General features: G+C 58.5%; 1 protein-coding gene across 1 annotated transcript; it reads left to right on the top strand.

Moving 5' to 3' along the window:
- Window positions 1–5,778: 5,778 nt before the first annotated feature.
- On the top strand, window positions 5,779–6,513 carry BHLHE23 (basic helix-loop-helix family member e23; the record flags this gene model as incomplete). Its single annotated transcript, XM_079720181.1, has 1 exon — window positions 5,779–6,513. One exon carries the CDS (start codon window positions 5,779–5,781, stop codon window positions 6,511–6,513), a length of 735 nt encoding a protein of 244 aa, XP_079576307.1.
- Between the last annotated feature and the right edge of the window lie 19,445 nt (window positions 6,514–25,958).

Here is a 25,958-nt window from a genome sequence, read left to right as displayed (position 1 = left end):
GCGCCTCTCACGTTCCAGAGCTTTGAGAGGGAGGGAGGGGTGAAGTGTCCAAGCCCCTCCCCATCAGAGGACTCAGCACAGGAGAGGAGGGAGGAGAAAAACGAACGTCACACCTTGATCTCGTGGCACATTAGGGCAATCTGGTGGCTGGGCCCCCAGAGGGTGGTACCTGTGCTGTCACTGGGCACCGCCTGATGCGCCCCCCCACCCCCCACCCCGCCGCCAGCACCCCCTGCTGACTGTAAGCCCTATTCAAGGGCATTGAATTAACTCCACCCGTCTCCACTCAGCAGACCAGCCCCACCCCAGACCCTCTTTGTCTCTCTGTTAAAAGGGGAGGGGGTGAGCACCCCCCTGCACAAGCTCGTGTCAGGAAGTTAGGAAAAGCAGGAGAGCTTGACTGCCTTCCCTCCAGAATGACTCTCCTGACTGAAAGGGGAAAAGGTGTAATACACGAGGGTGTCCATTGACATCGCCGAAGAGTGGCCAGGTAAATTACCACATTGATCAGGTGCTGAGCCTGGGATTCTGGATGGAGGACAGGTCTGAGCCCAGCTAGGCTGGTGACAGGGAAGACCCTTTGTGGTCTATTACAAGTTCATCACTAAAGGGATGTTGCCTATAAGCTTAAATTACACTTAATGGCCCATCTCTGAGGACCCTGCCTCCCAGGTAATGAGCATTCAGCTCAAATATCTTTGTTTAGCTCCCAGGAAACATCTTGCCCAGGCCCACCTGTGAATGACTGCAGGAAGGAAGAAATTAACACATCCCCTCCGGAGGCTGATGGGAACCAGGAAATGTTTGACTTTACTCCCTCCCCTTCTAGTGTAAAAGGAGCCTGAACCCTAACTCAGGCAAGATGCTTCATTGGGACATGAGTCCACCCTCTTCTCCATCTGCTGGCTTCTGAATATTCCTTGTCCCAACAACTAGTCTCTCGATTTATTGGCCTGTTGTGCGGCCAGAAGTATGACCTTGGACTCAGTAACAATTTCAGTTTACTTTTTTTTTTTTTTTGCGGTACGCGGGCCTCTCACTGTTGTGGCCTCTCCCGTTGCGGAGCACAGGCTCTGGACGTGCAGGCTCAGCGGCCAGGGCTCATGGGCCGAGCCGCTCCGCGGCACGTGGGATCTTCCCGGACCGGGGCACGAACCCGTGTCCCCTGCATCGGCAGGCGGACTCTCAACCACTGCATCACCAGGGAAGCCCAAATCTTAAACTTTAAGTGGGGGGAAATGTATAGTACGCGAATTATATCTCAGTAAAGCTGGGTTTTTAAAAAAAATTTCTTTTCATCACCCTGGACTAACCTGGCACGGTGTCCACTAGGGGGGTGGGGGGAATAAGGGACGGGGAAGGGAGGGCTTTGTAAACTGTCAAGTCCTGTCCAAATGCAGGAGGTGGTGGTTTTGTGGGGTTTCTAAAAACAATTTGAAGAAAAACAGGTTCTTGTAAGTGGATTGGGGGCCATCTTTCTTTACCTTCCCCCCAGGGGGACATGGAGACTGCGGACGGTCAGAGGCCAGAGCTGTCAACCAGAGGTTCTGAGGCGCAACTCGGGGGACTTAAAGGACAATTACCAAGTGCTACCCAGAGGCACTTGGCGAGAGGTACACGGAGACACAAGCCCCTGAAACGAGCCTCGGGACTGGCGCTCCATCACCAGAGGCCCATGGAAACAATGGGGGCAGGGGCGGAGTCTCAGCTGAGACGCAGGACCAAGGCAGCCCCAAAGGAGCCTCCGTTGAGCCTCTTCCCTGCCTGGCGAGGCCCGAGGCTGTCTTGGCTGCCCCAACCTGCTGCCCTCGGCCTCCCCGCGGAGACCTCACCCCGGAGGAACTGTCCACACCAAACAGCAAAGAGCCGTGAGCGCGTTTAGCCTTCTGCACTTAGGAAATATCGCAGAAAAAAAATCACAACCCAAAAGCAAGTGTGAGGATGCAAAACAAAACCAATAAAAACACGAAGAGGTTTGAAATCAATTTTCTTTGGGTCTCTTTCAGCCCAGGAATGGCCATGGGGCTTCTTAACGTAAAACAAGCTGCTTGTCGGTGATGATTGGAAGGAAACTGTTGAAACATCAGAAATTATATAAGGAATGAGGAATACCCTACGAACAGGTGGTGGGAAGTTGAGCGGGGTTCTCATGCCCAAGTGTGGAAGGTGGCATCTTCCACCCCAAGGCTGGTGTGGCCCCCAAAGAAGCCAGTGGGTCTATGTCCAGCAGCCGTGCTTGGGTGCCTTGTCTTTTACCTGATTCTGGTGAAGCGCTGGCCTCTGGAGCCCCCACCTCCGAAGTCAGAGACGGGGGCTTCTCGCTGTGCCCCGCTCTCCCGGTTGTGGACAGGAGGTGAGGCTTGTGTGGACAGGGTCGGGGAGGGCCTGAGAACGAGTATTAACCAGCAGGGCCAGCGGGTGGAGTGCAATCTCTCAGGTGGCCAGCAGGTGGCGGCGTCTGACCAAAAACCATGCCTCTTCCTGTGCTTTCAAGATTTGTGGCTGAGCATCGCCCGGACTGGGCCCTCCGGGGAGGCTGCTTGAGGGTCTGGGACCCCAGAGGAAGGCCCACGCCCCCCACCCCGCCTCCACCCCTTCTCTGAGCTGCTGAAGGTTCAGAAACTGGCCCAGAGCCCTCGCTTCCTGGCCTGGAGTGTAGGCATCCCAAAGGCCAGGCTGAACCCCAGACTGACACTGTCAGACCCCCCTGGCCCGGGCCCAACGTCGGATTTAATCTCCCGGCGATGCTGACCTGCAGCCACAGCAGGGGCTCTAGTCCATCCCCTCTTTTGAAGGCCAATATCCTGGGTGCCTGTGGCTTCAATTACTGAATGCTCTGACGACGTTTCCATGTCCCCGTGAGGGCCTGCCAGACACCCCTTGGGTGGTTCAAACGCCCTCACACTCAATCTGTCCATAGCACACCCGCCCCCTCAACCCCCCCCTCCAGCCCTGAGTCCCAGAGGTAGGAGGTCATTGGCCCCCATCAGGCCGCACCGCTCGTGTCGGCAGCGGGGGTAACAGTGGAGTTGGCCCACCTCTCTCCACGTCCCCTGTCACCTCTGGCAGCTCTGCCAGGCCTGGAGGGACAGCCGGGAGGAAGTACCCCAAACCCCCTGACCACAGCGGGAGCAGTGGTCTGCAGAAAACGCTTCCTTGAGCTCCTACGGCGGCGGCCTCTGCCCTCCCAGCAAAGACCAAACTCCCCACCAGCCTGGCCGCCTCTGGGTGTCTGGGCCCCACCCTGGCCCCCTGCGGCCCCCTCCAATGTGCCACGCCCCTTCCAACAGCCTGTAAGCCCCCTGCCCCAGAGGGTGCTCCCCCACCCCAGAGGGTGCTCCCCCACCCCAGGTGCTTGGCCTGACACCCACTCACCCTTCAGACCAGGGCCCAAACACCATGGCGGCCTGTCCATTCCGGGCTGTCCCCACCACCCTGCCCGTGCCTGACCTCAGCCCAGGAGGCAGTGCAGGGGCTCCTTGGAGAGAGCCCTCCCAGACCCTTCTTGTCCTTGAGCCCACCTTCAGTCCCAGATGGGACAGGCTGGTGGATGAGGCCTGCCCTCCTGAGCATCAGCCCTGGGCTCCCTTTCCCTCATCCATCTGCAGGGCCCAGAGCACAGAGACTCTGGTGTTTCCCACGACTGATGATCCACGTGTTTGTGCCTGTCTCCTCCCATCCAGCATGGAAGCCCTTGAGAGCCAGGATCCCCATCAGTGCTGGATTTCCAGAACCTTCCAGAGTGCACACATCTCTCATGCATTCGCTGCAAAAAAGCACCTGGCACCTGCTCACGTTCCCCGAGCACTCGACAACACAGAGATCATCTCTGTTACTCCTCTCCCTGGTGAAACCTGGAGAACAGAAAGGTTAAGCTACTCTGTCAAGGTCACACAGCAGGGCCTGATGAGTGGTTCCCAGGCAGTACTGAGCTGGAGGCCAGGGTGACACCCATCTCTTGACTGAGTGGGAAGCAACCATCACCCACCAGCTCCACAAGACCTCCAGGCACCTTCCCACCTGGAGAAAGTTTGAGGTCCTTCATCTCCCATTGGAAGGATTGAAAAGGTAAGCCCCGAGGCTGACAGGATTCCCCCAGATGGGGCTCAATCCGAGAGGAAGAAGCACCTCTGGAAACTCTGCCAAAGCCCTGCGGCCAGTGTGTGCTCACTGCACTTAGAATGCGGAGAAAGGTCAGGTGGCGCTGCGCTGGCCGTGCACCGACGCCCTAAACCATCCCACAGCCATTGCACAAAACCGGACCCAGGTTTGAAAAAGGAACCAGGCTGCTCTCAGCTTCCTACCCTCCCTGGGTTTTTCAACCTGTATTAGAAACTCCATCATTACCCCACCCCTCCCAAACCTTCCGACAGGTCTGGCCTTAATCCTTGCCCCCAACCTCCCAGCCATGGGGACCCTCCTGGTTGGCAACCCCAGCTCAGCCAGTGCGTCACCCTGAGGCAAGCTGCGCCCAATGACCAGCCCCCACACCCTCCCCGGCCCAGGCTGGCGGGGAAATTGCAGAACCGGGCATCTTGCATCCCGGGGTCCACAAGTGCTCAGACAACACCCCTGGTCTGACGTCCACCTGGGGGCACCACAGCAGTCCCTGGAGGGGTTTCTTGACTGAGACTCAGGCCAGGACAGAGGACCCGCCCCCGCCCCAGCCTCTCTCCGGTGCAGCCCTCATCTGCTTTCTCCAGCAGAGCTGCCATCCTCCCCAACTTCATGGTGGAGCCCTCGCCGCCGCCCCCCACCCAAGTAGAAAACTGAGAAAATTCCCCCTCTATGGTAGGGCAAGCCATGGAAAAAACCTTTCACCGGAAATCGCAGAGAATTGAAACAAGGTTTTGCCTAAACAAGAGGTTTTTGTCCTTAAATCTCCGATCCCTGCCTCAAATCACTAAGACTCCAGGGAGCGTGGCAACAACTTCAGGACGCACTTGTCCCCGGAAACTTCGCGGCGGGGGCTGGAGACCCAGGAAAGGGCCAGCTGCGGGGAAGGCCCAGCCCAGCCGGGCCTCAGGGCGTTCGGAGCGCGCCCTTTGCCCCGCGGGTTACCCAGCTGTGAGGCCGCTCCTGGAGGGCGTGCGCTCCGCACCTCCTCCGGCCTCGGCGGATCAGGCGTCCGCGGTGGGCTGCGCGTTCCGACGCCGGAGGTGTGGCTCCTGCAATTGGTACCGAAGACGAGGACAAGGCGGCCTGAGGCGCCCACGAGGGACGGGGGCGCACGGTGCCCGCAACCCCCGGGGGCGGCAGGAGGCAGAAGCTGGAGACGCCGGGAAGCAGGAAGACCTCTCCCGGGTCCCACGGCTTCCACAGCCGTCTCCAACCAGATCTCCAGCTCCTTCCATCCCGGCGGCGACCTACCCCTGACCATCGGTCTGCGCCGCCGGTGGAGCTGGGCTCCGGGAAGAGGAGGTCACCAAGTCCCCTCTGATTGGACGGCCGCGAAGTCCCAGAGGGCGCCTCCGCACCTTAAAGCAGGAGCGGCGCGAGGGGAAGGTAGAGCCCTCCGCAGCCCAGCCCCGCGCGCGGCAGCGAGAGGTGGGGAGGACGGGGTCGGGGGAGAGGACGGAGAAGAGAGAGGGGGGAGGGGGAGGGGGAGGAGGCGGAGGCCACCAGGAGGCGGGGCCGAGGCGGGACCCAGAGGCCCCGGCGCGGGGAGGCCCCGGGACCGACAGACTGCCGGACGGGCGCGCCAGCCGGTGAGCGGCACCCACGCGGCGGCAGCGTCCGGCGCGCGCGCGGACCCCGGGGCGGCGCGGGCCGGGCCGCATGAGCACCTGCCTGCCCGGCGAGCCCTCGGGCCCCGGAGGCGCGGCCATGGCCGAGCTCAAGTCGCTGTCGGGGGACGCGTACCTGGCGCTGAGCCACGGCTACGCGGCGGCGGCGGCGGTGGGCCTCGCCTACGGGGCGGCCCGGGGGCCCGAGGCGGCCCGCGGCTACGGCGCGCCGGGCCCGGGCGGAGACCTCCCCGCGGCGCCCGCGCCCCGAGCTCCGGCCGCGGCGGCCGAGAGCAGCGGCGAGCAGAGCGGCGACGAGGACGACGCCTTCGAGCAGCGGCGGCGGCGGCGCCGGCGCGGATCCGGGGGCGCGGCGGACGGGCGGCGGCGGCGGCCCCGGGAGCAGCGCTCGCTGCGGCTGAGCATCAACGCGCGGGAGCGGCGGCGCATGCACGACCTCAACGACGCGCTGGACGGGCTGCGCGCCGTCATCCCGTACGCGCACAGCCCGTCGGTGCGCAAGCTCTCCAAGATCGCCACGCTGCTGCTGGCCAAGAACTACATCCTCATGCAGGCGCAGGCCCTGGACGAGATGCGGCGCCTCGTGGCCTACCTCAACCAGGGCCAGGGCTTGGCCGCTCCGCTGGCCGCCGCGCCCTTGACGCCCTTCGGCCAGGCCGCCGTGTACCCCTTCTCCGCCGGCGCCGCGCTGCCCTGCCCAGACAAGTGCGCCGCCTTCTCCGGGACGCCCTCGGCGCTGTGCAAACACTGTAACGGGAAGCCGTAAGGGCCGCGGGCCGCCCCTTCCGCACGCGTCCTGCATTTTACCTTGCCCCCATGACTGTGTCACCCTGCCCTCCCCGGACCCCGCCCACGGGGAGCAGGCGGCCAGACCTCGCTTCCAGCCCTTGCGTGCTGAACATTTGGGCCCGCGGGAAGCGCAAAGCCCATCCGGGCGCGGGATTGAACCGGACAGCGGGGCGCTGGTATCCATGCCCTGGAGCCCGCAGCGCCCAGTGGGCCCCCTCCCGACGCCCCAGCCCTCGACCCTGGAGACGGGACGGGGGTGACCAAACGTGCTTGTCCGGCCGCCACCGCTCGGCCTCAAAAAGAAAACCAGGATGGTCGCGACCCCCGGGCAGGTGGTCCTTCCCTGAGCCACCCGGGGGTTCGCGGAGCGCGGGACAGAGCGTAGCCCACCTTGGCGGGTCGTGGCCTCGCTTGGGAGCGCGTCTTTGGCCCCCGTCGGCCGCTCTTGCCAGACCTCCGGGCCGCGCTCCTGGTGGGCGTGTCCCCGAGGACGCACCGCGCCCGGCACCTTCCCCCTCTGCCTGCTCCAGGACCCCCGCGCCGCAGCAGCGGAGCTGCGGGATGAGCCCCGCCCCGGCTCCGCAGCTGTCGTTTTCAAAGAAGCCGGGCCGCGGGCGCAAGAAGACCCCGGCCAGGAGCTTTTCGGCTCCCAAGTCTGTTGTGTTTGTTTTCTTGCTTGCCTAGAGGTGAGCGGACGCTAACGCCGGCTGCAGAATTCGTTCCCTAAACAGCCCCTGGGCTCCCCAGCCACCAACGCCCCCGCCGGATCGTCCACAGCCCGGCACGGCCCGGGTGGAGCTGGATGGAGACCTCGGCGCGCCCTCTGCTTAAAGGCGGCTGCATGGAGGAGGGGTCCTGGGGTGTCAGGGGAGGGCCTGGTCTAGCCCTGGCGACCGGCCAAGCCCCCAGCCCACCAACCCCGCACATTTCCGGGAGAGGAGACAGGGCCACGGTGAGTACGCTGGTGGGGGCCGCGCCCTGGCCGGTGCGAACCGTGATGGGGTCTCTTTTAAAGTCGGTGTGAGAACGGGGTCTGTGTTTTTTAAAGTCGATGCTCAACTCAGAACTCTGCCACTAGCCGGGGTCCACCACCCCCCCGCCCCCGAGCACAGCCGGCCGCCGCCCTGGGGGACCGAGCTGTCCTCGCCAGTTTGCGCCGGAGCGGCTCTGCTACGATATCCGGCTTTATTAACCCAATTTCTTCGGCTGTCGCTAATGCTATGCTAATAGGGAGAGAGGACCTCGGCCCTGCAAAGCAGCCTGTCTACAGCAGTTAACTTTAATTAATACATTTCAAAAGACCCTTTTGTATTTGCAAAATGAAGTGTGTGATTAAGTCTTATTCATAAAGACATATGCTTAATACTGGTTTTTGCTAATTTCCATATTTATTTCTTATTGTCTTTTTTTCCCATAACAGACTAGTTTATCAGTTTTGCACATTCGAAAAGCTGAGTGTTGGAAACTGTTTCAAATTTCTTTTAGATAACTGCATACCCAAGTGTCACCAACTTCTAGGGTCATTTCAAAGTGACCCTAAATCAACTTTATAAATTACTTATAATCTGAAACAGAGTTGCTTATTCTGGTTAAAGTACATCATTTATATTCAGAATAAAGTATTTGATTTCAACTAATTTTTTGAATAATATGATTAAATTTTAATATCAATTTAAATGGTGTTCGTTTGTGACTGAACTCATAATTTCAGTGTTCAGGGAGCTGTGTCAGTTTGGGCCACATGCTTCTAAATCACAGAGTCCAAAGAGTCTCTAAGACACAGACAACTTATCTGTAAGCAGCCGCTCAGCAAATGTATGAAATAATAAGAAAACTGTGAAGGAAAAAAATCTCTCTGCCCCCTCTAGGTGAAAAATAAGAATTTTTAAAAAGAGCCATTTAAGTAGTCAGAAGTCCTTCCAATAACTTCGTTTAAGTAAAAGTTAAATTAAATTTAAACTTTTCTTTTTTTTTTCTTAAAGCTACAAAGCTGTTTATCAACTGTTCTCCAAAAATGTCAGCGTGCTGTTCCCTGGGGTTGAGTGGAGAAGTTTTTCAAAGTGAAGTTTGGTGGGTTTCTTGACAGCAGCTGCTAATCAAGCAACCTGGAATATCAAAATAAATGTCGTTTGGCCTCTCCCAGGTTTGCACAGCAAACTCCTCATTCTAAGACAACCTAGACATTGGAAGAACATTCCCAGCTCGAAAGGTCTGACTGCCCCCACCCCCCCGCCCCGTGGCCTGTTTGCCCCAAGTATAACCAACAAGGGGTGCCTATTGGCGCTGCCTGTCTCTGTTGCCAGAGACTCTCTGGAAACTTTTGATGGGGGTTCTGGTGTTTTCCCCAAAGCCTTGCTCTCCTACAGGGGTGGCACGAATTGCTGTGAATGAACTTGAAAAAACTCATCACCCCGCACCTAACCCAGAGCACCTAACCCAGAGCTCGCCTCTCGCCAGCACTGGGGGAGGAATAAAGTAGGAAAGAGCTTTGCCTGGAGCTTGGATTTGACACAGCTTGTTCTCAGAGGAGCAAGATATTAATGAGAGCCCTTTAAACCGGGGTTGCCCCAACAAGGAGAGTGCCGGCCGTGTGTGGAATCTTACAATTTCTGGTGGCCACGTTAAGAAAAGGAAAGAGAAGTAGATGAAATTCGTTTTAATGACTTTTATTTATTCCAACATAGCCCAACTATTACCATTTCAACATGTAATCCATATTCTTAAATTCTCAGGGAGACCTTTCGCATTCTCTCTTTTTTCTGCCGAACCTTCAGAACCCGATGTCTTGCGCTCAGAGCCCGTCTCAATTCAGAACAGCCCATTTCAAGTGCTCAGTGGCCACGTGTGGCTTGTGGCCGCCCCAGTGGAGAGAGCAGATCGGTGGTAAAAACGCAAAGCATTCAAACTGCATTTGAATAATAAGTAGGAAACCTCCGCAAATTCAGGGAATACATTCTAGTGCTAGACAAATAGGAAAAGCTTTGTCCTGTCACTCTCTCAATCCTGGGTCACCAATCTTGCCGGGGCCGGGGCGGGCAGCAAGAAGAACCATCGTGAGTTTTCTACCAAGAGTGGAAGCCGTGTGTCTACTAGTTGCTGGTCCCAGTGCATCAGCCTTGCACGAGCCAACCACACCCACACCTAGGGAGGCAGCGGAGTGACTGTGGGGTCCTCCCCACTCTGGCCAAGGCATTGTCTTGAGCCAACAGAGCCTCTTCCTCTACTGACCCCACAAATGAAGGGGTCGGCCACACTGGCTGCTGCTTGAGTGACTCTCAGACCAAGACTCCTTCATGCTCAGGTTAGGAGCCCGTGAAGCCTGGCTCCTCGGGGCTTGGGGCAGCCTTCTCAAGCCCAGTGGCTCCGTAGGGGTCCCTGGCTGGGGTCAGAGGAGGCAACTGGCTCCGCCAAGCTCCTGCACCCCATCTTCATTCACTAACCAACATGACTGGCGTGGCCCCGGGGCTTTTGGTTCAGATGGTGCCCAAGATACTTTACGCCCAAAGATCTTTGTTTTCCCTGGTAGGAAATTCACGCACCTAAAACAGCATCCCTGGTTTCCAGTAATGGCATCCAGACTCCGAGGGCAGAACTCTACCCAAACCTGGCTCTGCCCCCAAGGACCAGGAGTATGGACCACGCAAAGGCCATCCAGCCCACATGAGTTCATAGACAGGTCCTCAAGTACCAGGCACGTGGCTTCCACTGTTTCAGTTTGTTGATTTCATCCCAAAGGTGGGATTTCCTTTTCAGTTCTTCACAGAAGAATCCTTGGGGAGCCTTGTTTCCCCTTAGGAGTAATCTGACACTTGCTTTGCCAAATACGCCTGTCTTATTTCCTTGCAGGTTGGGAACGTTAAGAGAAGAGGTTCTGCCTCAGAAAGGACAGATACTGTTTTCCTGAAATGATGGGGGAAATGCACCAGCCATCACTTGGACCGGCGCGGCCGGCCTGGCCTCTCCCTCGGCGTCTGCGAGGGCTCCCACTGCAGCCTCGGAGCTGAGGCCTCTGGGCCCTGGTTAATCCAACAGAGAGTGATTACAGCAATGTTATCATGTGAATTTGCTTGTGACATGTTTTTAGTCTTTAATCGCTTTTGGTATCCCATTTGAAAGGATGGAAATAGAGGGATTTATGATGTATTAAATCATTTCTCCAACAATTACCTCTTTGGGCTCGTAACTCTAGATGTTTCAACTCCCCAACTAAAGTCTGTTCCATAAAATTAGAAAGTTAATACACATTTGCACATTTAACCCCAAAGGAGCAAAACCCACATTATCATAAATGCAGAAAGGCTGAAATAATTAGCAAAGTGACCTTTGATCCAGTGTTTTCCCTGTTTTAAAAAGTGACTTGTGCCGTTTTCTTTCCAGTCTGAAGTGCCCGAGGCCTATGCGTTCATATCACGGTATAAACGCTAATTTTCAAGTGTGGCTCTCTGAGTGGGAAGACGGCCAGGATTATTCTGGAGGTTAACACGAGGCGGGTCACACTTGTAAGATGCACGTGTGCGAGGGCGTCTCTGAATAAACCCTTTCTGCTCTGTGGTCGGCTCTGTGGAACTGACCAGCTGGTGCCTGGTGGGGATACAAAGGGAAGCTGCTTCGTGGCCCCAGGGCCTCAGCCTGTGTTTCCTCGAGGCACAGCCCTCAGAACGCAGTGCAGAGCCACACGTGGGCCTCTGTCCCCCACGACACGCAAGGCCTCCTGGGGTGGCAGCCCCACCCGGTGTCAGCCGGCCTGCACGCACGGTGCTGCCACCAGGGACGGGAGCGTGGTCCTAGCTCAGGGCCTTCGCGGAGCAGCTCGCCAGTGCGCTGGAAGTGGCCCAGGCTTCCCAGCGGCCTGGTTCCGCCTCCAAGCCCCGTTTTGTCTAAAGCAATGAGCCCACAGTCAGTTGCTCTCCTGGGGGCCCTGATTCGGCCTGACGGGAGCCCAGTCCCCCCAGTTCCCGAGGACGGCTCTCGGTGCCCTAATGAGGCCAGGCCAGCCTGGAAACCTGGCTTCAAATCCCGAGACACATGCAGGACCCGCAAGGCTCTCTGATATCCACAAGGCATCTGCCAGGATGCGTTGTTGTCGCCTTCGTCACCCTGCAGCCCGCTGGCCTGCGGTGCCAGAGCTGTGTCCTGGCCCTCCCAGTGTGTCCCTGCATTTGACTGCAGATGGCACCCAGGTTACAAGATCCCTGGGAACAAGCGGCCGGTCTCTGCACCTCGTGCGTACAACCAGAGCCAGCGGACACCTGGCGACACGAGTCAGGGTCGGGCTCAGCCCGCACCTGCCTGGGGGTCCGGAGAGCGGCTCGTGTGACCCAGCCCCGCATGGCCACCGAGCAGGCAGGAGCCAGGTCCCCTCTGCCAAAGTCACTCCAAGTCCTGGGACGGTTTGTACAGAGCAGCCTGGACGCCGTCCACTGGCCACAAGCTGGTCGCTCAGGAGTGGACACATCTACACGGTTTAGTAATAGGGACGCGGAAACCCCACTGTCTGTGAGTCACTCTCTGGCCTGTGGCGCCCAGATTGTGGGTGGGAGGGGCCGTGTCTCAAGCCTCTGGGTGTTAAGACCCTTCCTCCTTCCAGCACATCCCTGACCAGCACAACTGCCGGTGTCCTTGCAGCCCTCAAATATCACAGATTTGGGGTCTCATGACCCTGGTCACTGCCCCCAGTGCAGCGCTGGTTGCATGTGGTTTGGGAAGGGTTGCCTGATCCAGGAGAACAGCTGACCGGTCGCCTTCAGCCTTCAGCGCGGCCTGGAGCCAGGTGGACACAGGCTGGGGCAACCATTCTCTCTGCCCAAGATCACCTGAACTCACATGCGGGTGTGCACGTGGGTGAGCACGTGTGTGTCCGTGCCTGAATATACATGCAAGTCACGCTGTAAACTGTTTCATCCCCTGCCGAGGCCAACTCGTGCCCATGGGGGCCGGAAGAGGAGCTCATTGCTGCTCGGCTGTCCTGGAAGGTGGGTGAGATGCCCCTTCGCGGGCAGCAGACAGGACCCAAGAGAGGAGGTTTCCACGTGGTCTCAGGGAATGTCCTCACAGTGAGGGAGCCTGGATGGCCGCGTGGCCACAGTCAGGAGTGACTGCAGAGAGGGGTCATGGAGAGCTATACGGGGGGTGAGAGTGGCGTTCCCTGAGTTGCGGTCACTTCCCTGGTCACCCAGCCTGGCCAGCCCCAGCGCCGGACCCTCCCCTCCTAACCCACAGCCCATCCTGATTTCAACAGAGGTAGAGGGGAGCCCTCGCTGCAGGACAGAGGTCTCTGGGCGTCAGGGGAAGCCGGAGGCCGCAGCTGCTACCTGAGCTGTAGGAACAGGGGCGGGTGGGGATCAGCGCCTCCTAACGAGTATGTTGTCGGGCGATTCCGCCCTCATCTTCCACTTAATAAGGCTGGTTAAACAGTGATTTTGAGGGGCCGTGCATCCCCTAAACCCGTTCGTTCTCGTGGCGCACTCCCTCTGCACTGCAGGAGGTGATGGTTAATTAATACCGTGTTGGGAAGTGGCTGTGCTAACAGACGAGGGTCACGGGTGAACTTTCCAGGATGCTGCCTTCGTTAAGCGGCCTCGTTACAGCCCACAGAACCGCTCAGGACGTCGCTTGGAAGGAGGTGCTCTGCGTTCAACTGTGCCTTGCCGCCCTCCCTGTAGGGGAGCGAACAGTGTTTCCAGAATAATGACAAGTGAACAAACAAGGTCAGGGGACCCTGCAGGCGGCTCCGGCAGGCATTCTGCCCCGTGTCCTGGGCCAGGACCGCGGAGCCCCGGATCCGTTCCCTCCCCGTCCAGGGACCCTGGTGAGGCAGCCGCGGGCTCTGAGCTGTCAGGAGGACTGAGGGGGGTCCTGACATGCGGCTTCGGCCCCCAAACCCCTCGGTGCTTCATCAACGCCCGCTCTGCTCCGGGCCAGGGGAGGTAACGGCCCCACGTCTGCGACCACAAACTCGGTGTGGCCCTTTGCTGAAGGCCACGACCCCCCTCGGGCCACCAGCAGAGCCTGCAGTGGAGGAGATGCAGGGGCAGCCACTCCAGAGGGGCCATGCGTTCATTCTTCACAGAGCTGCTGTTTCCTCTTTTTACTGTGGTGAAACATACTTAACGTAAAACTTACCGTTTAACTGTTTTAAGTGTACATTCGGCGGCATTAAGTACATTCACAAGGTCACGCAACCATCCCCACCATCTATTTTCAGGACTTTGTTATCACCTACAATTGGATTTTTTCAAGTCAGGCTTATAGACGTGTAATTGACACCCAGTAAAATGCACACCCCCCTTAGATGTAGTTCCTTGAATCTTGGTAAACGCATGCGGCCGTGAGCCACCCCTGGGCAGGGTATGGAACCTTGCCCTCATCCCAGAAAGACCTCCTGTGCTCTCCGGACTCCAAAACTGCTGGTCTGCTTTCTGGCCCTATAGTGTTGCTTTTTCGGGAATGTCTTCTAAATGGACTCTTAGAGTGTGAAATCTGGGGGTCTGGCCTCTTCACTCAGCCTAGTATGTCCGAGCCTGGCCGAGGTTACCATCTGTGGAGTGGGGTGGTGATCTCAGTGGCACAGGAGACTTGGGGGAGCTTGAGGAGGGGTCTCCTAACCCTTAGCCCCTCACCTGCCCCCATGGGCCGTGCGTTGCTGTCACCATGATCCTACTGCACCCACCGTGGGTGCCAGTCTTTGAAAGTCATGGGCCAGCTTGATTTCTGCAGAAGCAGCCCTGTGTGAGCCGTTGTGATATCAGAGGCTTTGGGGGAGGAAGTGAGCGGCCCCACTTTGCTCTTTATGGGAAGGTTTCCAAAGATGGCTCCTGCTGGCCGTCCAGGGCAGCCCCAGAACGAGGCCCAGAATCCACAGCCCCGTCGATGCCGACTGCCCGTCTGTCTCCTGAATTTCTTCCTCTTTCCAAAAACACGTCCTCTCAAGGAACACCTGGGCGTGGTTTCCCCGACAGGGTGAGGGGTGGTGAGGGTTTGGGAAGGAGTCGCTGATGTGGTCCAGGCTCGGGAAAGGCGAGGGAGGGTGACCGCGGCCGACCCCCTGAGCTGGCCCGATGGCCACGCGCGTCCTCGTGAGGGGCCGGAACAGCGCGGGCCTGCGGTGGGCGTCCTAAGCACTGATTGAATGAGGATGACAGCAGTGGTCACGGAGGGGCCCCGGGAGGGCCAGGAGGCAGGTGCCCCGTGATATCACTTTTCCGTGAGCTCAGCGCCCCGGGCTGCCACTAAAGCTGCTTGTCAGTTAGCGTTAACCTGGAGACGCCCAGCCCCTTTCTGGGAACCACGGAACAGAAGCCAGAAACCACGGACTCTCGTAAGGAAACGGGAAATGCTGACACAGGTACAAAGGGCCTCGGCTGGGGAGATGCGATCAGATCGTAGCTGGGAGATAAACCAGGGCCCAAGGGGCCACGCCTCACAGCCATTGTCTCCGCAAAAACGGGAACGTGCCTGAGGGTTTTCTGCTCGAATCTGGTGTCAGCTTTTTTCTCCTGTTGTACTTTTTTGATAGAGAAAAATATGGAGAAGGCTCTAAGAAGCAAAGTGCCTGTAATGGGCTGTCGTCAGGGTAAATGCTGATGCCATTTACATGGGCTGAGGCCACGCGTGACCTGAGTGCCCCCAATATGCTGCCTGCCTTGTCCCGGTGGGACCTGCGGGTGCCCAGGGCACAGACGTCAGCGGGGAGCTGTCTTCACAAACAGGAGGCATTCCTAATCCTCCGTGTGGCAGCTCAGTTGTCTGTCCGGTGGCGAGGGGACGTTATGGATGAGGCTGTGATTAAATTTCCTCGTGTAACGACCCTAAGTAAATCTTTGCAATTTTCATTTTGCGGAGATTTAATATAGATCGGGGCCCTGTTGTTGGCTCCCACTTTAATCCCAAATCACTCATTAGATGAAGACCAGCAGACGCCAGTGGGCGAGGCCTGTGGGCTGAGCCGCAGACTGGACCCACAGGAGCGCGTCCAGATGGACGGCTGCTGCCCTCGTTCCCGTGATGGGTGCTAATCTCAAACCCTGACCTGCTTCCTCCCCATTAGGCATATTAAATGCAGCCAAAATTCTGGGGGTGGTGCGGTCCACGCCGCTCTCCCCAGATGCCTCTGGTCCCGACCCCGCCTGCCTGCTCCACACGGAAGCAAACCCGGCTGGGAGCCAGGGCCGGGCGGTGCCCACTGACAGATCCACCTGGCCGGACACCCCAGCTGGGTTGCCAGGTAAACACAGGAGTCATTTTGAGTAAGACTCTGCCTGAAATAATTGCATGGGTCATACACTGAAAACGTGTTTCTTGATTATCTGACGTTCAGATTTCAGTGGGTGTCCTGTATTGGTATTTGCTGCTCTGGCCACTGTCCTCGGCCCCTCCACACTTAGCCCTGAGCCTCCCTGAAGCCCACTGACCAGGGCCACTCACGTGGCTGCAGACCCCACCCTGGCAGCCCTGCCTCCAAGGACTCAGTGGGTTTCCTGGGGGCCAGATGAGCTACAGAATAGCAGTCCCAGTGTAAAAGGAAAATGTGGGATCCTAGTCCCAAAATGGTTCAGAATTACAGGATGGCGACAGCCTTCTGAGTGCCGGGCTCTAGGCACTCTGTTCAGGCCACCGCCCACGAAGCCGGTCCTGCTGGGGGAGGAGGGTCGCAGAGCCCACCCAGGCTGCACGCCCAGCCCGACCAGGACGCTCCCTTCCTACCACCTTCCTCCTCATCCCACATGGCCCCTTTCATTCCGGGACCCAAGAGACACCCCCCACACGGGCACGCACATGCACACACACCTCCACATGCATGCATGTACCACATATTCAGATATGTGCTCACATCTGCACGCACACGGAAATATGCACACTTTTGCACACACATGCTCACATGCGTGCACACGCCTGCACACACATGTACTTCCTTTGGACACTTTGCTCATTTGGGAACATGGTGACAGGTCTGGCTTAGCTGTGTTGCCCTCTCTGTGGAAAGGCAATCTGGCCTTGTGGAAAAGGCGCAGGCCTTGGGCCAGCAGTCCTGCTGTGGGAACGCGTTCCTCGGCACAGTCGGGGCCCTGGAGAAAGACATCTCCAAGACCTCCTGCCAGCGACAGGGCCAGGAAGCCACTTGGCCGCACCCATGGGCCAGAACCAGGGTGATCACACTCACAGATATGGGCCATTTCCACGACTGACCACGTGAAAAAGCAACAAGAAGCACTGTTTACAACAGGCTTCAAGGGGGGGTATTTACGCAGATGTAAAGTCTCTCTGGAAGGACGAGACCCTGCCCTGAGGGGCTCCTAAGGAGGGGGCTCAGGGCCCGGCAGGCAGGTCAAAGGGGAAGTGGCTCCCGGTGGGTACTTCTATACTCTGAGCCCTCTTCCCACCACCGGGAATGTCTTTCATTAAAACCAGAAAGCAGCAGTCATGGGCTGAGTGGTGGCCCCCAAATACGTCCACATCCTAATCCCTGGACCTTGCAGATACTACCTTATATGGCTGATGACAAATTGAAATTATAAAGGAGTGACCACAGTTCAGGCGAACAAAAGTCGAGTCAAGCAGCCATTGAGGATCTGGTGTCAAGACGCGGCCCTGCCCCACTGAGAACTTGAACTTTCTCTGAACTGTACCAGGTCTGAGGACACCACCTGCCTGCTGCAACCTTGTGGCCTCAAGGTCTCCCCTGGTGACTATGCAGCCATTTCAGACCCCAACCAGCAGCCTCACTTCACAAGCAGCCTCACTTCTCGCCAGCTCCAACTATAATTCTTTTTTTTAAAAAATTATTTATTTATTTATTTATGTTTGGGCGCATTGGGTCTTTGTTGCTGCGCGTGAGCTTCCTCTATTTGTGGTGAGTGGGGGCTACTGTTCGTTGCGGTGTGCGGGCTTCTCATTGCAGTGGCTTCTCTTGCTGCAGAGCACGGGCTCTAGGCACACGGGCTTCAGTTGTTGTGGCACGCAGGCTCAGTAGTTGTGGCGCACAGGCTTAGTTGCTCTGCGGCGTGTGGGAATCTTCCCGGACCAGGGCTCGGACCCACGTCCCCTGCATTGGCAGGTGGATTCTTAACCACTGCGCCACCAGGGAAGCCCTCCAATCATAATTCCCGATCAACAACTCATGTAACTAACTGTAACCTTGCAGGTTTTGCCTTTATACGTTTCCCCCATTCTGTACTCTGACAGAACACAATTCAGGTGCTTCTTGAATCTGTGTCTCCCAGGCTGCAGTCCTTACAAACCCCAAAAAACACCTTTTAATTTCAGTCAGGTCTCCATTTCTGAAATCTTGGTCGATATGGCACAGTGTATGATTAAGGACCTTGAGAAGAGGCAGCTACCTGGATTATCCGGGTGGGCCCTACACGCCGTTACGTGTGTCCGTATAAGAGAAGGCAGAGGGAGTTTGGGGTCTCGAGCCACAGATGGACGGCCACGGCCAGAGTGGGCCCCGGCAAGGATGACCCTCCCTGGAGCCTCCGGAGAGAGCATGGCCCTGCCTGCACTCTGACCTTGGACCTCTGGCCCCCAGACCGGGAGAGACTGCTTTTCTGTTGTTCAAATGCCAGTCTGTGTGCTCCGCTGTGGCAACCACGGAAGCCACTGCAGAGCCCACCCTGGAAGGTACAAGGGCGCCCACCGCGCCTCGTGGCGCAGCCAACTCCTCCGTGGCTCAGCCAGGCTCCTCTATGGCTTTATTCTCCCAGAGAAGCAGGGGGGCAGGGAAGAGCCAGTGGCGGCTGCTCCAGGCCCCTGGCCGACCGCGCACACACCACCCACTGGGTGCACACAGCACCCCCATCCCATCTGCAGGTCAGCCCGCAGGTCCCCAGAAACAGTGCAGAGCCGCTTAGATGGACCCATGGCCTCTGCACCACCAGAAGCCACGTCGTGGAGTTGTGGGAGGGTCACGTGGGCTCAGGCCCTGACAGTCATGTGATGGGCGCGCCTGCTGGACGCTCCAGCAACCCCAAGGCATCAGCCGTCCTAGGAAAACCTTCTACATGTGTCACAGGTGGGAGGTGACGGAGCAGGTGAAGGGCCGTCTCGGGTCACGGCGGCTGCTGGGTCCCTCTGAGTCCTTTCCTTCCTTCCTTCCACAAGCACTGCCCAGTCGAGGGAGGTGGATGACTTCCCTCAGGAAGGGACTCCGCAGGGTCCCAAGCCCCCCAAAGGGCTGGTGAGGCAGGACCAGCCTTGGCCTCTGACCCTGAGGGGTAGATCGTGACCCACCCAACGGGGTCCAGCTCATGGTGGGAGGTGCTTTACCATGAGCAGAGCCAGTGGGGATGTGGGGAGAAGGGAAGAGATCCTAGGGCAGAGACCGGGGGCCAAGGGGTCCCCAGCCCAAGTGCTGGTCACTCCACAGCAACCTTAACATTTTCTTCCCACCTGGAGACCTGACTGCATCCTTACTGGGCATATCAGGTAGCTGTTGCTGCATTACAAATAAGCCCCAAGCTTCACAGCCTGAAACAATAACACTCATTCGTTCTCTCTCAGTTTCTGAGGATCAGGATTCAGGAGCGGCTCACTCAAGGTCTCTGGTGAGATGCAGTCCAGGTGTCAGCTCTGGTCATCTGGAGGCTGGACTGGGGCTGGACGGTCCCCTTCCAGGTTGGCTCGATCATGCAGCCCTGGGCTGGAAGCCCCAGTTTCTGGCCCCATGGACTGTCCACGGGGCTGCCCCGGTGTCCTCACGACAGGGCAGCTGGTCCCCGGGGCCAACAGTGACGGATAACCTCGTCTTAGAAATCATAGACCATCCCTCCCACCACTTTTTATTCGTTAGAAGCACATCATTAGGTCCAGGCCACACTCAAGAAGAGGGAATTAAACCTTTTCCTGAGGCGAGGATTTTCAAAGAGTTCAGAGATGTATTTTAAAGCTACAACGTTAGCATAGTTCCCTTGAAGGGACTGAAAGAAAATCCCCCATAGATACCCCATCCTACATGTAAAAATATTCCCACAAACAATCACAGGGTCTGAATTCAACCTTTAGATGTTCATTCCTTTGACTTAAGCATAAATCAAAGTCAAAGTGTCCAAGTTCTATAGTTGGATGTGACTGTCTCAACCAGGGGTCACATGTGAGGAACCTCCTCGTCAATCCTTTCCAAGGGCAGACTGCTATTGTCTCTCTGGGGATCTCTGCTGACTGTCTTCTGGGCCCCATCTGTCCCCTGGGCCCCACCTTCAGTGCCTGGGTCGTGCTCGGAAGTAGGAGGCATTTGATAAGCAGATGTGACCTGTCACCCTGGACCAGAACAGGGTCCCCAGCCACCTCCAGTGAGTTCCCCGGCCCCCGACGCCCAGCCCGAGCACTCAGGAGGCACAGCGTCCGATACACTGGCTCCATCAACCCCCTGGTATCAACCTTTATGGGCAGCAATAAATGCCGCACTTGTTACCGGAATGGGTTTAACTGCCGTAATGACTTTGTATCACAGGAGTGGCCATTCTGGGTGTGCTATAAAAACCACAATAATAAAACTTCCTCTGTGGTATTTTCGTTAAGTCTCCATTGTTCTGAAATGCAGGCTGTGCTAGAACATTCTGGAGGGGGTGCTCTGCTGGAACACGGAAGGGGTCCTGGTACTGGAACAGCCCACAGGCCCTGTCCTACTGCAGACGCTCTGATCTGGCTGGAAAGGGGGAGGCTGTGAACAGCGGATGAGGCGTGCCTGACCAGGTAGGGCCCAAGGCCTGGACCAGCTGCTGGCTGCCGAGAGCCTCAGCATCCTGGGTTGTGAAATGGGGGTTAAGACTCTGCCGGGCCGGGAGGTGCACCCCAGCCCCGCCGCCTGCGGGACAAGCAAACACCCAGTGGGCTCCGCCTTCTTACTAATGGCCCGCCTGGGTCCCCTGGCATCACGTGAAGGGTCGATCAGGGTCCCAGAAACCAACCTGTGCGTGACTTTCCCAGTGATAACGCTGTTCTCCAAGACATGACCCTTTTTCTTCCCCACGTGGATCAGCTCCCGGGATTCATTCGGACCCTCACTAGGTCACCAGACACCAGGGCTAGCTGGGGTCCGTGCAGCCACGGGGAGGCCACGGGGGTGCAGTGCTTCTCAGATGCTGGGACCCAGGACGCAGTGGCCTGAACCAGTGCCCCTCCCCCTGGCCTCTGCAGGGGTCCCTCCTGAGCTCAAGGTGATGGGGACACCGAGGACCAACACCACTGTCACCAGCATGGTCAGAACCAGCAACTCCGGGGTGCAAACGAGACCAGGACCAGCGCACCCGGAAGACCCGGCTCGTGTACCCCCTCCCCCCATGGGCGAGGCCAACTGTCCCAACCATCCCAGGCCCTGTGGTCAGTTCTTCCTGAGCTACGCGCACAACACTTGGAGAGCAGTGTTGGAACTCAATCCCAGGATTTAAAAACAACAATCGAGTTCAGGCTTTCTGCTGATTCGGGTAGTTCTCAGCATGTTCCCCTCCCCCCAGGGCCCCCCATCCCCCAGGGCCCCCTTCCTCCTTCTCTACCGCTCAGTCTGGGGAGAGGTCTGCCTTCACGGGAGCCCTGGGCTGACCTCTCCCTCTGCCCAGGCGAGGACAGTGGCCTCCGTGGGTCCCTCTGTCTCTCGGATGCTTCTGCAGACGCTGGAGGACTCTCTGCAGCCAAAGCAAAAGGAGCCGCCACCGCGAGAGGCACCTGCCCCACAGCAGCCCCACCATGAATATTGACAGCCCTTCCTTTGTGACAGGAGTCCCGCCCGGGCCTGCTGCAGAGCAGAGTGGCGCCCGCTCTGAGATCCATGCAGCTTTTGTTGAGTGTCAGGACGCATGGCGTGACAGATGGACGCTCGCCTTCAAACCCCTGTGCCCGAGCCCGGCGCCGAGGGCCGGGATGTTTCTAGTATCATACATTTGCCTCGGGGCTTGTTTTAAATCCCACTTACCAGGGGCTCTGGCTTTTTATCAGTCAGACGCCTTAAGCACTTTGTCAACTTGGACATCTGGCCGCACAGTTTAAAAATTTTTTATTTGCTAAAATATTTAAGAGTGTGGCATGGGTTTCGCTGGGGACTTGAGCTGCCAGGCATATGTGGATGCCAGCCACTCCAGCAGAGAACCACTGAGCCCCTAGGCCGTGGCCCTGGCAGCGGCGATAGCAGGCCCCGTCCTGGTGGGCGCGGCTCCTCTGGCTGAAAAGTTAGTATTCACTCCATTCGGGCTGGGAACGCCTTGTCCCCCTCGAAACCGGGAGCAACTTAAGGCTGAGGGAGGGTCTGTGGACTCCCAGGACAGTCACAGTTGAAAACAGGATGCAAGTCCTTGGACACATGCGTCCACGCAGACCCTCAGCACGTTCCTTGCGCTGTTCAATACTAAAAAGGAGCCAAGGGCTTCCCCGGTGGCGCAGTGGTTGAGAGTCCGCCTGCCAATGCAGGGGACATGGGTTCGCGCCCCGGTCCGGGAAGATCCCACATGCCACGGAGCGGCTGGGCCCGTGAGCCATGGCCGCTGAGCCTGCGCGTCCGGAGCCTGTGCTCCACAACGGGAGAGGCCACAGCAGTGAGAGGCCCGCGTACCGCAAAAAAAAAAAAAGGAGCCAAAACCGGGAATCGACCAAATGCGCACCAGCTGTGACCAACAAAAGGGGTCCATCTAGATGTGGGCTATTACTCAGCTACACACGACAATGTGGATGAACCTTGAGGACATCATGATCAGGGAGAGAAGCCAGACACAAAAGACCACACAATGTGTGATTCCACTTGCAAAATGCCCAGAATAGGCAAATCCAGGGAGACAGAAAGTAGATTAGTGGCTGCCAAGAGCTGGGGGTCAGAGGGGGTTGGGGTGACTGCTAAGGGGTACAAGGTACCCTTTTCAGGTGAAGAAAAAGTTACCCTGATTGATTACCAAAGGTTGTTAATGATCAAGCGTCCCCGGGTGCCGGGCACAGCTGTCTGCTGAGGACACAACAGTGAGCAAGAACAGCTGGCCTCGGCTCTGGCAGAACACACAGTCGAGAGCAGGCACAGAGGCCCCGAGGCAGCAGCATAGCCCTAAGGGATGAAGGAAGGATGACCCGGTGGAGAGGGAAGAGGTTGGGAGGGTGATGCCAGGTGCCCAGCTGAGCAGAGGTCAGGGGTGCAGGGCCAGAGCGGGGAGGGTCCCCAGAGCAGTGGTCACCCCTGTAGAAAGAAGGTGGGTTCCAGGGCAGCTCGCATGCCTGGAATCAAACCTTTCCCTGAGCCCTGCTATGGGCCAGGCCGGGGAAGTTCCTCCCATGATGGCCTTGTTTTAGCCGTGGTCCCTCACACTCTCCAGAGAGTGACCGCAGGGTCACTGGCAGAGGTCATGCAGCTTCCAGGCAGGGCCTCAGCCCAGGTCTGGGTCCAGAGCTCCCGTCCAGCCTGCAGTGAGGACCCCGGGAACGAAGACTCCCGAGAAGTCCTGAGAGGCTGGTCAGGGCCGTGGGACTGCAGCCTGGCCCCGGCAGCCGAGGGCCCCCAGTGTCGGGCAGGGGCTTAGTGCCAGGTGAGGGCGCATCTCCATCCCGCACCCTCTCCTGGACCACCTTAAGGGGCCACCACCGAGTTTCACACACATGCCCCCTTCCAGAAGCAACAAGAACCCCCTGTGTGTCCAGTGAGGAGTCTGCTGCTCGGACAAGAGCAGATTCTCCTGCCCACCTGGCTCCTTCCGGAGAGTCCTGAGGGTCAATTCCAGGATGAAGGGGCCATGAGATGGATCTATCTTCGCGTGTTAAGGAGGCATTACCTGGCAGCCCTGGGAGGACGGGAGTTACAGTCCGCAGGTATGGGCCTGGGGGTGGCGACCTTGGGCTACGGGGGCTGGGTGGGGCGGGCAGGGGAGGCCCTCACTTGTTTTCTGGCCTAAACATAAGACTTTCTCCAGGCTCATCCCACTGCCCTCAGACTTGGGACCAGAGGGAAAGACGCTTGATACCAGGACTGGACCTCAGATTAGAGATGGAGGGGATGCTCCCGACCACGCCCCCTTGGGGAAGCACCAACTCCTGGGCCCTTGCTGGGTCCAGCCTCCAGCAGAGAAGGGCACCCAGCTCTGGGGCTGCACACAGTCTGGGGACCCCATCCCCAAACGCCCACCCCAGGACCGGGCCGACAGGAGACGTCGAGAGGGACAGAGTGTGGAAGGACAGGTCCTGGACGCCACAGGGAACCTGAGCCCCCTTGGGTCTGGAGCATCCACCTGGCCACGGCAAGGACACTCCTGGGAGGAGGCAGAGGGGAGGGGAGGCTGGAGGAGAGGGCACTGCAGGGCACAACCTGGGGAGACGGTCCAAGGGGCTGCGGGTCACACGTCCCGTCCCCAGAGAGGCCGGCGGTCAGCGAGCAGGGCTTCTGCACCCAGACCCCGCCGGTCTTGGATGGGCCCAACCTGCTCTCACCCGCCCCACTGCCTCCTCTCCCGGCCCATCACTTCTCACGACCCCCGGGGCCCCCCGCTGTCCCCACCCTGTGTGCAGCCATGGCACCAGCCCACCCCAGGACCCCTGCCTCCACTCAGCCTGCCTGCTCCCCCAGCCTCTTGCCTGCATCACCCATCTGCAGGACAGAGACAGCCCCCCAAAGAGACCCCACGACACGTTGGCCAGTGCACCTCTGCACCCCCGGATCCATCTCCAAGCCTCGTGCCAGGACTTTCCGGGCAGCAGAGGAGACCCCGGAGGCTCCCATGCCGCCAACTCATCCCGACAGTCTCTCTCCGAACAGCGGCTCCCTGAGCTGGCCCAGCGAGGCCTTTACCTGCCCCCTCCGTGCCTGCTGGGCCTTCGCATGCCTGTTCCCGGAGCCCCGGGGGGCCTTCACCCGTCGCGCCCACCAGATCCCAGCCAGACGCCACCTCGGGTAAGCTGCCCGGAACCCCCTCGGCCTGTTTGCTGAGCTGGGTTGGTGCCAAGTCAGCACCTTGAACAGGGCCCGGGACGGGGAGCCCAGCAAGGACCCCGAGAGGGGTTCACAGGGCGATCACCTCGACTCCCAGAGGGGACAACAACAGGTGTGACATAGCAGCAGGGGTGAACCACCCGGCCTGGCCTGGGAGAGATGTCAGAGGCAGGGAGGTGGGGTGAAGGAGGCGGGGAGAGCTGGCATTGCTTGGCAGCCTGCGTGCCCACACGGCCCCCAGCCGAGACGCTGTGTCCTCGCCACTTCTTCTAAGGGGACACTGTCCTCTCAAGGAAACAGCCTCTTCCCTCCTCCTCAGGGTGAGCTTTCATGTCCCACAAAGGTCCAGAGTTGACAGGAAATGCTCTGCCCGTCCCGCTCTCCGATGGCCTCGTGTCTCAGGCTAACCCAGGTCACCTGCATGCCCTGACGATCCCCCGGCTTCTGGCCTGTGCCCGGTCCCCGGGGAACCCCGGTGGGTCTGGGGCCTGCAGCCCCCTCCGCCAGCAACACCAGGACACAAGCCAGCAGGTTTGGATTCTGTTGTTTCTCTTACCTTTAGATGTTCAACAGCATGAATATTCTTATTTTTTATTTAAAACTAATTTGGAGCTCTCACTCTCCAAGCGGCTTCTAATCACCAAAAAGTGCCTGCAGCAAGAGCTGATTGACAGGCCAACGTGGCCACTTCTGAGGAACAAATTGGCCATCGGCAATGCCACATACAAAGGGAAAGCACCAAGCGCCCGTTATTTATGAGCTATTAGGGAAGCACAATCAGCATCTGCTCCCCACATGGGCAAAAACACCTGTCAGACATCAGGAGGCTGTAAAACGCACACGTTTAACAGTCACTTTGTTTAAAAAGTCATTAAAATTGAATGTCAGCTAAAACTTAGGAAAACATTTATTCTTCAAACCCCTTTGAATCTTGCTGGTGAGCAGGAGACAGGACTGTTTCTGCCGGGACAAAGACACGAGTTTGTAAACAGGCAGGCGAGTCCCCGGAGCGGCCACAGCGACAGAACAGGACACGGGAGAGGAGAGGTGTCCGTCAGGGCCCCGGACAGAGTGTGGGACCTGGGACGCCCGCTGACCCTGCCCGCCCCACGCTGACCGGGGCCGAGGTCGGCCCTCCGCCCACAAGGAGGCAGCTGCCGGCCCCTGCTTCTTCTTCCCCCAGAGCTGACCATTAGGGCCAGTTCTGGAGACAAGTCCGTGTGGGGACTCACAGGCGCAGGCCCAGGATGGGGTCCGAGCAGCAGGCAGGGCCGGGGGTGCTAACTCAGGAGCCAGAGCAGGGCCGGGCTGGCTCCAAGGGTCTCCTGCTGCAGCGTTGAGACCCACGGCCGCCCCTGCCCACGTCCCGCTGCGTCCCAACAACAGAGGGTCCCAGGGACAAAAACTGGCCCGAGGCCGCCCGCTGCCACAGTCTCGACTCAACATGGACGGACTGTTGGGGATGCAGAGGGGCTTGCGTCCGGCGGCAGCGGCAGGAAGCCCAGCATCCCCCCAGCCCTGCCGGACGCGGGCAA

This window comes from Hyperoodon ampullatus (assembly GCF_949752795.1).
Source record: "Hyperoodon ampullatus genome assembly, chromosome: 14".
Classification (NCBI taxonomy): Eukaryota; Metazoa; Chordata; class Mammalia; order Artiodactyla; family Ziphiidae; genus Hyperoodon; species Hyperoodon ampullatus.
The sequence above is the reverse complement of the archived record's forward strand: the minus strand, read 5'-3'. Positions and strand labels throughout refer to the sequence as shown.